This window comes from Nansenia antarctica (assembly GCF_963989245.1).
Source record: "Nansenia antarctica genome assembly, chromosome: 1".
In the NCBI taxonomy this organism is placed as follows: domain Eukaryota; kingdom Metazoa; phylum Chordata; class Actinopteri; order Argentiniformes; family Microstomatidae; genus Nansenia; species Nansenia antarctica.
In genome coordinates, this window is record NC_137674.1 from 74,149,309 (window position 1) to 74,162,322 (window position 13,014).

The 13,014-nt window shown below is 45.3% G+C and overlaps 1 protein-coding gene across 1 annotated transcript in view; it reads right to left on the reverse strand.

The window, feature by feature from the left end:
* prtga (protogenin homolog a (Gallus gallus)) overlaps positions 1-13,014 on the reverse strand; it is a gene marked incomplete at both ends in the record, with an annotated part of 39,365 nt that overhangs the window by 2,619 nt on the left and 23,732 nt on the right. Inside the window, 5 exons of the mRNA XM_080550562.1 lie at positions 465-635; positions 1,315-1,442; positions 1,852-2,038; positions 2,245-2,340; positions 11,227-11,415. Coding sequence (XP_080406688.1) covers positions 465-635; positions 1,315-1,442; positions 1,852-2,038; positions 2,245-2,340; positions 11,227-11,415 — 771 coding nt within the window. The remainder of the gene's footprint in view (positions 1-464; positions 636-1,314; positions 1,443-1,851; positions 2,039-2,244; positions 2,341-11,226; positions 11,416-13,014) is intronic.

Here is a 13,014-nt window from a genome sequence, read left to right on the forward strand (position 1 = left end):
GTCCCCAGAAAGGGGAGGCCTGTAGTTCGGGGTATATACTGTATATGTGGGTTGCCAAACGAATACAGGGTCCACAGAAAATTCAACTTGTGTGTTTCTCAGTTTAAGTGACTATAACTGTAAGATCCTTTCCTAATTGTACTTAAAGAGGATAATGGGAATATTGAGCCTAACGCATCAAAGACAGCTCACAGTTTTTATTTGAACTTTTAACGTGAAATTCTGAGAGTCAAAGATCCCATGTGTAAAATCTATCCTTCGATTGCTAAGATGGCAGTTGGTTATCTTGCACCAACCAGGGATCACAATGAATGAATGACAAATACAGAAATGGATCGGAGGATGAAATGGGTTATTGATTTCCAATGGCCTGTGTGGCTAGGAGCTGGGGCAGGTGTTGTGTTGTGTGGGTGTGGGTTTAGCCTACGGCTCCCTTTCTCTTTCACGCTCTCACTCTCTCTCACCTTCTCTCTGCAGGACCTGCCACTCCCCAGCTACCCAGGCCTTCCTGGAGGCGTAGAGGATGGTGTAACGTGTCACTGTCATGTTGGGCTCATCCGGAAGTTTCCACGATACCAGCGCTGTGTCGTCCTCAATGAGAGTCACTTTCACCCCTGACGGTGGCAGAATGGGAGCTGAGGAGGAAGAAGTGAGAGTGTTTAAAAAAGAAAAAGCATGGAAAATGAAGTGCTTCAGGGAAGATTGAAGTCCTGATATCTAAACCAGTCTAGCCCCTAGACCAAAGCAACAACATTTCAACATTTCAAAGCAGATTCTTTTGCAGATGAACACATCTTGCAACACATCGAGCAGTTGCCTTTGACATCTTTCCCTAGAGATGTATCAAATATGTGAGCTAGTAATGCGAGAGAGTGAGCATCGTTTCTGTGTGCAGCAGCTCAATGACTTTGCTCCTGTGTGGCTTTTTCTGATCCTGTCAAGAGCAGAAACCCATTAGAGGCCAAATGAGAGCTCATTGTCAAGGCTCTGTCAAACGGCCGGCCTCTCATTAAGACTTGTTTGCTGAACCTCATAAATACGTGGCAGAGAGTGTCCTGGAAGAATAAGCAGCCTCACATAAAGAGGCACAGAAGTCCAGCAAGCACTGTATCCTAACCTATTATTACAATATCGCATAGAATCCCAATGAAGTCATTGACTGAGTGAAACACATTGGTTCTATGCTGGACTGTCTGGACTGTCTGATTTGGCCACCGGTCAAAACTACAAGCTATGGGCCACATCTGCAGCACAACGCCAAGCAACGTCAGACAGATTGAGACTGTATATCAGACGGGTCATGTCGCTGCTCACCTTCAGCCAGAGTGCTCTGGTACACCACGGGGCTCCAGGGGCTGGCCAGCTGGTCCAGATGGAGACGGACAGCAAACTCATACCTGGTGTTGGGCTCTAGGTCCTGGACCAGGAGGCGCTGCTCAGCCCTGTGTAGGAGGAGAACCATATGAAAGGCTTGTTTAGGACAGATAGGACAACCCAAAAGTACAACCCAGCAAGCTAATACACAGCCATCTGCAATGTGCTGTTAACCAGTGGAGACTGGTAGAAGTAGAACTCATAGAACGGGCTCATTGTATATGCATGAAACCGATACCGTTCCTCATTATATTCCATGCCACCCGTCAGCCTCCCCCCCCCCCCCCCGTCCTCTGATTTCTGCCTCCGCCAGCCTCCCCTGGTGCCTTAACCTCACACTGACATGAACTACACCAAAGAGTGACTTGTACCGTGTAGCTAAGTGCAGCTTAAATCTGCTACGACTTCTGACTGACTCGCGACCCTCTGCTTGGTTAAACGGTGCGTGCGGTGTGAGGAGCGCGGTAGGACACGTACGTCTGCAGGTAGAGCACCAGAGAGGCGTTCTGCAGGCCCACGGGGTTGCAGCGGACGGTGTAGTTGACGGTCTGACCGGACGTGAACGCCGGCCGGCCCCAGTGGAGGAAGACGGCAGATGAGCTGTTGGCCTTGGCGTACACGTGGTGGGGGGGCGGCGGAGGGGGCACCAGACGATCACGCACCGCTGAGGCACACAAAGAGAAAAAACAACATTTAAAGTTTCTGTCCGAAAAAATTGGATAGAGAGGATAGAGAGTGATGAAAGAACAGAAAATGTTCATGTACCGTATGTTATCATACGAATGTTGCATCTATCATTATTTATAATGGGTGTTACCTTCAATACATTGTTCTCAAATGTCACAACAAACAGCTCATTAAAAGACTTACAGACACATCCGGGGGTGCTGACCGTCTGGTCGGCCTGGTAACCATCTCCCATGAAATTGTAAGCCAGGAGCTTGACATGGTACTTCTTTCTGGGGTCTATATACAGAGAGAAAACAACAACGGAATGTTATTTTCAGATAGGCAAGGCAAATGTATTTGTATAGCACATTTCATACAACATATATGTATATATGTGTATAACACAAGATATATATAGTTAGAGACATTTAATAAGATAATGAATAAAGTAATGGAAATGAATAAAAAGACATGGTGTTAAGAAGTGTTAATGTTTAATCATAACTGTTGCAAAACATGAAGGTTTTTAGCTTAGAATAAAGCTTAAGCTTAAATATTTTAGGGTTTGGGGCTGTTTGAGATAATTCACTGTAAGTAGTAAATGTTTCTGTCCACTCGGGGGCATCATAGTGAACCAGATGCTGTGTGCCTGGGCCGTGATAGTGGGCTGTGATAGTGGGCTCTAAGGGGACCAGAGAGGGCTGGACTGTGGGGGTCAGTGGGGGTTGGCGTGGGGTCGTGTGGGGGAGAGGGCTGGAGCCCTTGGACAGATGCTGAGTTCTGGGAGCCTCGTCTCTTGGTCAGTTCCTGCCCTGCTCGGGGCACCAGGACACACAATAGAGGACCTCCCCTATCCATCACTCTGTCACTGGGCCTTTTCATGGAGAATAAGGGGGTCTTCTCCTCCCTTCTACCCCCACCCTGGTCTGCTGACCAGAGGCTAGTGGTCACTCCTATTCAGCTGCAGGACAGGGGGGCGGGGGGGTAAATCAGAGGACAACGGCCCTCTGGGAAAGACAGAGCGGTCAGTCACACTGCCGGCCAGTGGCCTTAGAGAGCCCAGGTAGAACAAAGGCCAAATGTCCTCTTTATACCTACAGGGTTCTGATAAGGGGTCAGAATCAGGCCAAAAGATGCATCATTCAATCACACTCTACATATATGCTTTGTCCCATTTGTTTGACGTCGTTGACTCATTGCCTCCATGTTTGAAAGAGGAAGATGGTGCCGGAAAACAGCTACAATGTGATGATCATTTCATTTTATACATGACAACACAATCCCAGTAAAACTCTCTGAGCTACAGTATGCATTGAGCGAAAGGCCGCAACATCATTAGTTAAAATATCATACACACAGGCGATTACAGGAAGCCCCTGCTACAACCTTGAGGACCTTCCTGAAATAGCAGAGAATCTATCAAACTAATGAGTTAATGCCTCACAGGAATCCCAAGGTCTCTTCAATAAAGTATGTCACCCATCATTACACACAATATGCAGCGCAATCTGTGTAGATGATCTTCCATTTGTGACAGTGTTAATTCAACGAAACACTTCAGAATCAGAACACACCATGGGCCATGTTGATTTGCATAACAGTGTCCCGGTGTAGAGACAGTGCTGAGATACAGTACCCTAGAGGAAACCAAGCTGCTTCATGTTCTCAGATAAGACAGAATCCTACAGCATCATCTCCATCACTGTCAAACAGTGCAACAGCTGCAAAGCTACAGTAATGTATGCTCTAAAACGTGTTTGTATATAGTATAAGTATATATGTATAATTTGTGCCATATGTGAGGAAGTTGCTTTACAAAATGACATTAATTGCATGGGATAATATCTAACTTTACTGTGGCCTCCAGGGTGTGTAATACTGAGCAACATTAGACTCCTGGATTGTAATGCAGTATCAAACATGGCCACTAGGTTGTGCACAAAGACACAGGTGTTGAGAGGACCCGCAAGAGTGGTTCACTGAGGTGAAAACTCTCCTTAACTGCATTCATAAAAGCAGTCCCTCACAGCCTCCGTGTTCATTTTTCTTTGGATTTTTATTTATTTATAGATATTAAGTTCAACTATGAACGTTTAAGAAAGCCCCAGCATAATCCATGTTCATCATCATTCAATCTGCTGAAGGGAGAAATGTTCTAAGAATGATGGTGTGAATTACGGCAGAAATGGAAAGCAGACTTTCTACTGACACGCTTTTCTACTGACGTCTAGAGTCACAAAGTAGCTATGTATAAATGAATGATATTCTGGTGATATATTCAACCACTTTGTTGAACATCATGTTTGGTATTAGCTAAGCTCACTTAGAGAGCTAAAACAGAACCATATTCTATCTGAGGGGCTGGATGGTAGAGGGGTGGGGGGTCCTCAGGGGGCGGAGTTAGAGCCATGGTAGGCAGGGGGAGGGGCCAGGGGGTGGAGTTGAGCTACTGGGACCCCCAGCCCTGAGGAGTTTCAATGGAGCCAGGCAGAGGCCAGCAGGTCAGGCCTAGATAAAACTCAGAAAGAATCTGAGGTCATGGGTGAGGAATACGAGTTGAGCCTATTTTTTTCCCAACCAGGACCCTTCCCCCTTTCCCTGTGCCCCGAGCCTTAATGGGGACAGATAAAGAAGTGACTTGAAGAGAGAAGAGAAACTACTGGCTTAAAGGTTTCTTTGAAGCATTGCTATGTATCCTATCAAGATTATATATGACTCATAGTTGATAGGTTAAATAACATATTAATGAAAATATGCTTGCATAATATTATTATTATTATTATTATTAATAATAATAATAAAACATACTTTATATATATATTAGAAGCCTCTATGCTCATATTTGATATTTGACTATTGAAGTCACTGCAGGTCAAGTCAAGTTATTCTACACAGGATACAGCTGTACATTTAACAAAGAAATGTTTACTTTGCCAGCTTCCTCTCAACAGTGCAAATACCAGGACATATTAATAAACATACAATAATAACACAATAAAAGTGTCATTGACATTAGTGTAAATAAGGAAATAAGTAAGATAAAGTGAGCAAACAGTACAGTAATAAACAGCAGCAGTGATGGTAGTGAGACTGCAGACCATTTTGAAAAATGAAGTTGGTGAGTTCCTGTTTGGAGTTCCTGTTTGTTGTAAACAGCAACAGCAGAGCTGTGTGTTTACATAGAAGGGTTTTCTACATTTCTGCTTCCTACTGTAGTAAAGAGTCAATGACACACTGACACAGCTCTCTCCTGTCTCCCCTCTAGTGTCCATAGTCAGGCTCTGGACAGTCCCAGGGGCCTTTGTCCTGCCCCAGTGTCCGTCTCTAAAGAGGAGCGGTCAGGGTCCCACTGTCCGCACCCCTGCCCAGCCCCACAGCACAATGGGCCTGCCGTAATTATGCAGAAGAGGGGGGCTGTGACATCTGGGCCACAACCTTTGACATGGAATCTGGGCAAGCTAAATCCTGCCAAAGGAGGGGTTACGGACACCCCTCTGAGGAGGGAGGGGTCAGGCTGGGGGACTGAGAGGAACGGGGAAAAAACACCAAGAGACAAAACTAAAAAGCCTCTTAATAGGTGATGACAAATAACGCCAATAACAGGGAACGGTGAGGAGAGAACTCTCAGGGGGAGGAGCTAGAGCCATGGCAGGCAGGGGGAGGGGCCAGGGGGGTGGAGTTGAGCTACTGGGACCCCCAGCCCTGAGGAGTTTCAATGGAGCCAGGCAAAGGCCAGCAGGTCAGGCCTAGATAAAACTCAGAAAGAATCTGAGGTCATGGGTGAGGAATACGAGTTGAGCCTCTTTTTTTTCCAACCAGGACCCTTCCCCCTTTCCCTGTGCCCCGAGCCTTAATGGGGACAGATAAAGAAGTGACTTGAAGAGAGAAGAGAAACTACTGGCTTAAAGGTTTCTTGGAAGCATTGCTATGTATCCTATCAAGATTATATATGACTCATAGTTGATAGGTTAAATAACATATTAATGAAAATATGTTTGCATAATAATACTAATACTACTACTAATAATAATAATAAAATACTTTATATATATTAGAAGCCTCTGTGTTCATCTTTGATATTTCAATGACTATTGAAGTCACTGCAGGTCAAGTTATTCTACACAGGATACAGCTGTACATTTAACAATGAAATGCTTACTTTGCCAGCTTCCTCTCAACAGTGAAAATACCAGGACATATTAATAAACATACAATAATAACACAATAACAAAACAATAAGTGTAATCGGCATAAGTGTAAATAAGGAAATAAGTGTAAGATAAGCAAGAAGTGAGCAAACTGTAGTAGTAATAAGCAGCAGCACTTAAGTTGGTGAGTTCCTGTTTGGAGTTCCTGTTTGTTGTAAACAACAACAGCAGAGCTGTGTGTTTACATAGAAGAGTTTTCTACATACACACACACACACACACACATACACACACATAGCACACTGACACAGCTCTCTCCTGTCTCCCCTCTAGTGTCCATAGTCAGGCTCTGGACAGTCCCAGGGGCCTTTGTCCTGCCCCAGTGTCCGTCTCTAAAGAGGAGCGGTCAGGGTCCCACTGTCCGCACCCCTGCCCAGCCCCACAGCACAATGGGCCTGCCGTAATTATGCAGGAGAGGGGGGCTGTGACATCTGGGCCACAACCTTTGACATGGAATCTGGGCAAGCTAAATCCTGCCAAAGGAGGGGTTATGGACACCACTCTGAGGAGGGAGGGGTCAGGCTGGGGGACTGAGAGGAACGGGGAAAAAACACCAAGAGACAAAACTAAAAAGCCTCTTAATAGGTGATGACAAATAACGCCAATAACAGACAGGGAACGGTGAGGAGAGAACTCCTCAATGGGCAATTTAATGGGCAATTTCATACCCTATATAGGCCTCATAAAAGCTTATCTTCTGTGACAGCAAGAAGCCGTTTTCTAATCAGATAGTGCCATTACTGCTTATGGATGCAAGATACATTGGAATATTAATATTCCATTTTCCTACAAGCAGCACAAGAGGTTTATTTGGAAAACTCCTTGTCTGGGTTGTCTTAATCTGTGAGGAATAAACCAACGTTGGGCAACACTAACAGGGATCTCCATGTCAGGAGATAAGAGGTGTCCGTACAAAACTCCCCCTCTGTACTAAGTCACCCATGCATGCGCTAACAGTCGCTCACAATAAGCGCTGCTCAAAGGGAGATGTGTATTAGGCCCTGGCTCATTCAACAATCCCAAATCCCTCACAAAGATAAGAGATGGTTCAGTTGCCACATAATGACGGGCAATAATCACTCTGAGTGTGGATTCAAGGCCACAATGTTTCTTAGTTATGACAAAGTTCAACCGGTTGCCCTCCACTAAGTTATGTTATTACTCACTTTGACACTGAAAAAAAAGCACCATCACATGTACAAATAAACGAAAATGTATTTCTTCAGAATGTTGCTATCTGCCTTAGCTAGTCATGCCTCAAGACCAAACAAAGTGAAACTGGTTTATTTTCCTGTCTTTCCCGTTGGGTAAATCTTGCAAGGGCTTTTGCCTCCCCCATAAATTATTGTGCCAGTTTGTATTTGAAAGGAAATTCTTGAGCTGTTTGTGGTCACCTGATTTTTACAGCCGATGTGCAGACCCTGCAGGCCCTGAGGCTTTGGTCTGCCCTGAGAATGCCCCCCCAGGCCACAGCAAACAGGGCCTGAGCCAGGGCCATAAATGTCAACTCCCACACTGACCCACACAGCAGCATATATCACAGGGAGAGTGTATATCTCCCTGTGAGACACACACACACACACACACACACACACACACACACACACACACTCCCAAATAATGGCCTGAGCTCGACATTTGTTTAAATCCAGCTAAGCAGTTTATTGATGTAGTTGGTGCACCAATACACATCTATCTTTAACTGACACCCAAGTATGCATTAACTGACGGAAGAGCACTGGACCGGGGGACCATGGTGCCCGCAAGCTATGAGAAACATCTACAGCACTGTACATGCAGTTCTGGTGCCAACAGGTATGGGAGGTATTTTAACCCTGGCGACGCCATGGGAAGAGTAAACATGAATGGGAGGACCACAGTATTTCAACACCATGTCATTTATATACACTGAGCTACAGCCTCTCACATTCCTTACTCAGGAAGAGCTGTCAATCATGTAGATGGTCATAAGTGATAATTTAATAGCCAGTCCAGAACATGTCTGTTTCAATAGATTTATGTATTTAAGTATGGTACAGAATGTCCAACCATTTGTGATGTTTTCTTTTTTTTTCCTATTTGAGAGATGAGTTGAAAAAACAATACTGACTGAAATAAAGTAAAGTGGTGACTGCTAGTGTGCACGACATCAAGCAGAACGGTTGGTACTTCTCATAATCCATGGCCAGTCCAAGTGGAGGTCTTTTAGGCATGTGCAAAACCTTTGTGACTTCAAGCTACTCAGCAACAATCTAAAGGGTCCTTCACAGATTCCAGCGAACTGAAGTTAAAGCTTGAAGTTGAAGTTAAATCCTCAGTTAATTGCATTGCTTACATAGACATTGGAGCGCAATTTCTCACCCTGGATAAAATCCTATTAACATTTCGATTGAAGCTACATTATGTCCCACACTTGGGCCTGACCAGGGTAAACACAATCAGCATATGAGAAGACCTAGAAGACCTTCCAACAGTTTGGAATGGGTAAAGCACATAACCAGTTGTAACTAGACTGACTAAAGTCACCAAGAAAAAACAATGCCATTTGGAGCCCAGTGTGTATACTCCAGTTTCTGCTTGCCATGTGACTGGTCCTCTCACATTGGTTGTAGAGCAGATTTAAGGTACAGCCACCTCTGCTCATCAAAATGGTTTATTAAGGGACATAAGTCATGCTTTGTCACTCAAACCCACAGTGAAGAAATCAATAAGGAAATGCCCTTTCCACTGCTGTTTCTGCTGTTTAATTCCCAGGGAGGTCAAATCAAGCCTGGGACTACTCAATTATGGGCAAACACGGACATTAAAGCTGAGGCAAATTGATGAGAACACCCCGTTTTAATTAAATGGTATTAGGGGGCTTAACACAAAGCAATTACTGTAGACCTTACTTCACCTTTTATGGAGCTATAAATATACAAACTATTTATGGAGATGCGGTTCAGCTCACATGGAAAGAAAAATAACTTAATGTAACGTCTCTCATAATTTTTTTATCACCTGTGTCACACCAAAGCATATCAAAGGTGAAGAGCATTTGAGTGATTGCAGTATCGGTACCGCCATATGAGGCTGTCTCTTAACTGAAAATCGTAAAAAAGTTGTGTGTTGGTGTTATGAGCTAGCTTTATCCTCTTTAAACCGACTGATTTAAGACATGACTAAATAAACTGCAGTGTTTCCTCTAGAGCAGTCTTTCCACTGACAACTCAACGTTTAGGAGGATAATGATGCACGCTACCTCAGAATGTCAAACAAACCAACTTTAGGACACCACAGATATAGATTTACAATCTCTAGAGCGGACATAATACATTCAAGTCGACGTGAAATGATATTCCTATGGCCACAGATTATATCTTTACAGAAAAAAGTGAGCTGACTGAAAACCTTCAATGAATAGCTCAGTTACCACTGGTGAAGGGCTGAATTTGGTTGACTCTTGGCCAATAAAGTCTCTTTGTGGCCCTCAAAGCCTAACACAATGAGAGCCTTTGATGTCAATGCTGCTCCAACAGCTCTGCTCACAGCAGTCATAAAACACATCATAAATCTCCTCCACAATAACAGCTTCCCTCTTCTCAGAAGACAGCCCCGCAGTACACCTTTGCCAGCTCTTCATCAAACAAGCACCATTGAGGCCATTAAGCCGTTTCAATCAGAAACTAATGAAAAAGCAGAGGCACAGTATGTGCGCTGGGGTGATATCTATCTGTACATCGCACAGCACTCTGTCTCTCCACTGTGTTCGTTATATTACGACCACCATGTGGCTCAGGGGGGAGAAGGAATGTACACAAAAGGCAAAGTAAGCCTCACTTGTATTTATTCACATCAAACCTTCAAACTACAACACTATAGTATATATAGTTTAGAAAGCACTCTCCATTCCAAAGATTCACTTTTTTCCAAGGAGAATCTCTTTAACCCTTTCATGCACTAATGTCGTCCACATTGAATGTGTCAGAACAGGGGAACTTCCCCCAGCTCCTCAGAGACCTGTGTCATATTTACTGCCCTCTTCACAGTTTGACCACTCCATAACAAAACAATTCACAAAGCATGAAAACAAAAAGGAAAAAGAGATACATACTGTATTTAAAATCTCTGAGCCCCCCCTCCCTCTCTCCCTCTCTCCCTCTCTCCCCTCCCTCCCCCTTTCTTCTAATCCGGCCTAGTGCCAAAGCTTCCTGATTTAAAAGTCAGCTGCTGACCACCTGGTTGACCTCCTCTGACCACAGATGGTCAGTTGTCCAGTGCAGTGGTGTGGGACTCTCTTCCACACTTTCAAACGTGGCAAAATGAATCTGACCCAAAGGCCAGAGAGCCAGCATATGCCCAACACCCCCCAACGCCCTAACTCTTTCCCTCTCCCGCTCTCTCTCCCTCCCTCTCTCTCTCTCTTTCTCAGCTCCAGCTAGAGGCCGTTTCTAAAGCTGTTGGGGTGGACACACATTGGAACTAAGGCAGAGGTTGTGAGGTCATCTAGAAGAGTTGGGGGTTGGCTTCTCTCTGGGTCCCAAGACATGAGCCCCCAACATCCCAGATGAAAAGACTTGGCCAATTAATCACTCATGAGCGTTGCTGTCAATATGTGTTCCTATTGCTTGTTTTCTTATGTGTCCTTCACAGACCGATGGACCGTTTCGGATCGTGAGGACAGGAAAGTGTGTTCACTTCAAAAGCTTACTGGGACCGGACTTTACTCACGTTTTGCAGAGATAAAAAAGAAAAGAAAAAAGATGTATGTCTATTAAGAATCGACATAGTGACATATAACAACACCCAGGCTTGCATTTCCATCAATAAACCAAAACCCATCTAGAATCTGTGTTGTAGTTTTTGTTGTTTTTGTATGAACTGAGGACATTGTCATTATTTTCTCCATGCCATTAAAACCCCAAATCAATAGAATTATCAGTAAAAAAAACACTAAAAGAACCCTAATGAGATAATAATTGAAAGGTGAACTCACCCAGGCCTCCGATGGTGTGGCTGTTGTCATGGGCACGCAGCTGGATGGGGTCTCTCTCAGGCTGGCTCTCCTCGTGGTAGAAGAGGCGGTAGCCCTGGGCACTGGCTGAGTTTCCTGGTGCCAGCTGCCAGCTCACCACGATGGTGGTGCAGTTGAGGGGCTCCAGATGCAGCTCTGGGGCCAGGGGCACTGTGGCGGGACGAGGGTGAGAGAGAGAGAGAGAGAGGGAGAGATCCCTGTTAGAGTCACACAGAAGACAGTAAGCCATCTGAAAGTTGGGTACTTCAAAAATACTGTCGACAGGCCTGAGGTCAGCAGTGTTATGACATGAATATTTCCTTTTATAATTCAGATCTTTGGAATATTTCAAACATTATCCAGTCTAGGGGGAATATAACACCCACACCCAGAGACGACCACCCCCCCCCCCCCCTCCATACACACACACACACACACACACACACACACACACACACACACACACACACACACACACAACCCCCACTATCCTATCAGGCCTTCAGGCCGCTCTTTTAGTCCCTCTTTTTTGCCCTTTCTGCCCTTAGTAGTAATTAGTTTCAGTTAAGTAATTAGTTAATTTAAAAAAGCATACTAGTGATTCACTTAAATTCACTTCATTCAATTCATAAATCCTGAATGATTCACGCTAAATCACCACGTATGTTATTAGAACGCCGGTTGGATTTCAACAATTCACTGAACAAACGGGAGCAAGTAAGGGAGTAAAAAAACTATAGTAAGAATGCAGGGAAGAAGGCTGAGAGCCACTCTGCTGCTGCTGCTGGTCTCTTGTCCCTTGGAAATAGGAATGCTTGTCCACACCCAGCTGTTCCCTGGGTTTATCTGATGGAAACAACAGGCCCCCAGCCCGTAGCCCCCCACCAGAGCCCTGTCCATGCCCCTGCATGACAGCCTGACACACGGTGGAAGACAGCCAGGCTCAGGGTCTGGGACCAGGGAACAGACACAGGCAAGGTGGCCCCCGGATCTGATCCAGGCCCAGGACTAACCCGAGTACCTATTCAGTCTACTGGCTTTAGAATAATGCTAGAAAAGATCCTGTTTCCCCCCCCCAAAAAAGGAGAGAGAGAGAGAGAGAGAGAGAGAGAGAGAGAGAGGGAGGGAGAGAGAGGGAGGGAGAGAGAGAGAGAGGGAGGGAGAGAGAGAGAGGGAGGGAGAGAGAGAGAGAGAGGGAGAGAGAGAGAGGGAGAGAGAGAGAGAGAGAGAGAGAGAGAGGGAGGGAGAGAGAGAGAGGGAGGGAGAGAGAGAGAGAGATAGGGTGGTAGTTCCCTCCCCCACCCTAAGGGTTCAACTGCTGCTCTAAACAGCCCTATTCTTCCTCCCACCCGGAGGCCTGGGTCCCTCTCTTTTATGACCCATGACTGAAGCCATTCCGATGTTACTGACAGTGCGGGGGCAAAGGTCACGGAGTAACAAACGCAATGCCTTAACAAGATTATTAGAGCGAGCTCTTCTCATGGGTCTCCCTCGCCCCTCCAGAGAGAACAGGGAAGGAGAGAGGTTTAGAGATAATCCAGCCTCCCGGTCCTACACGGACGCCTATGTGTGTAGAGGGAAGCGTGCTCTAAAGGGAGGATGGTTCCAGTGTGCATGATAGGGCAGTGAGGGGATGTAAGGCTTTACATTACATGTCACGTGGCAGGCTAATGTTTGTTGACAGCACGAAGATGACAATCTAGTTCAATCGCTTGCTTATGTGCTTCTCATGTCACACGTGCTACTTGTATATACTGTACTGTCATGAAT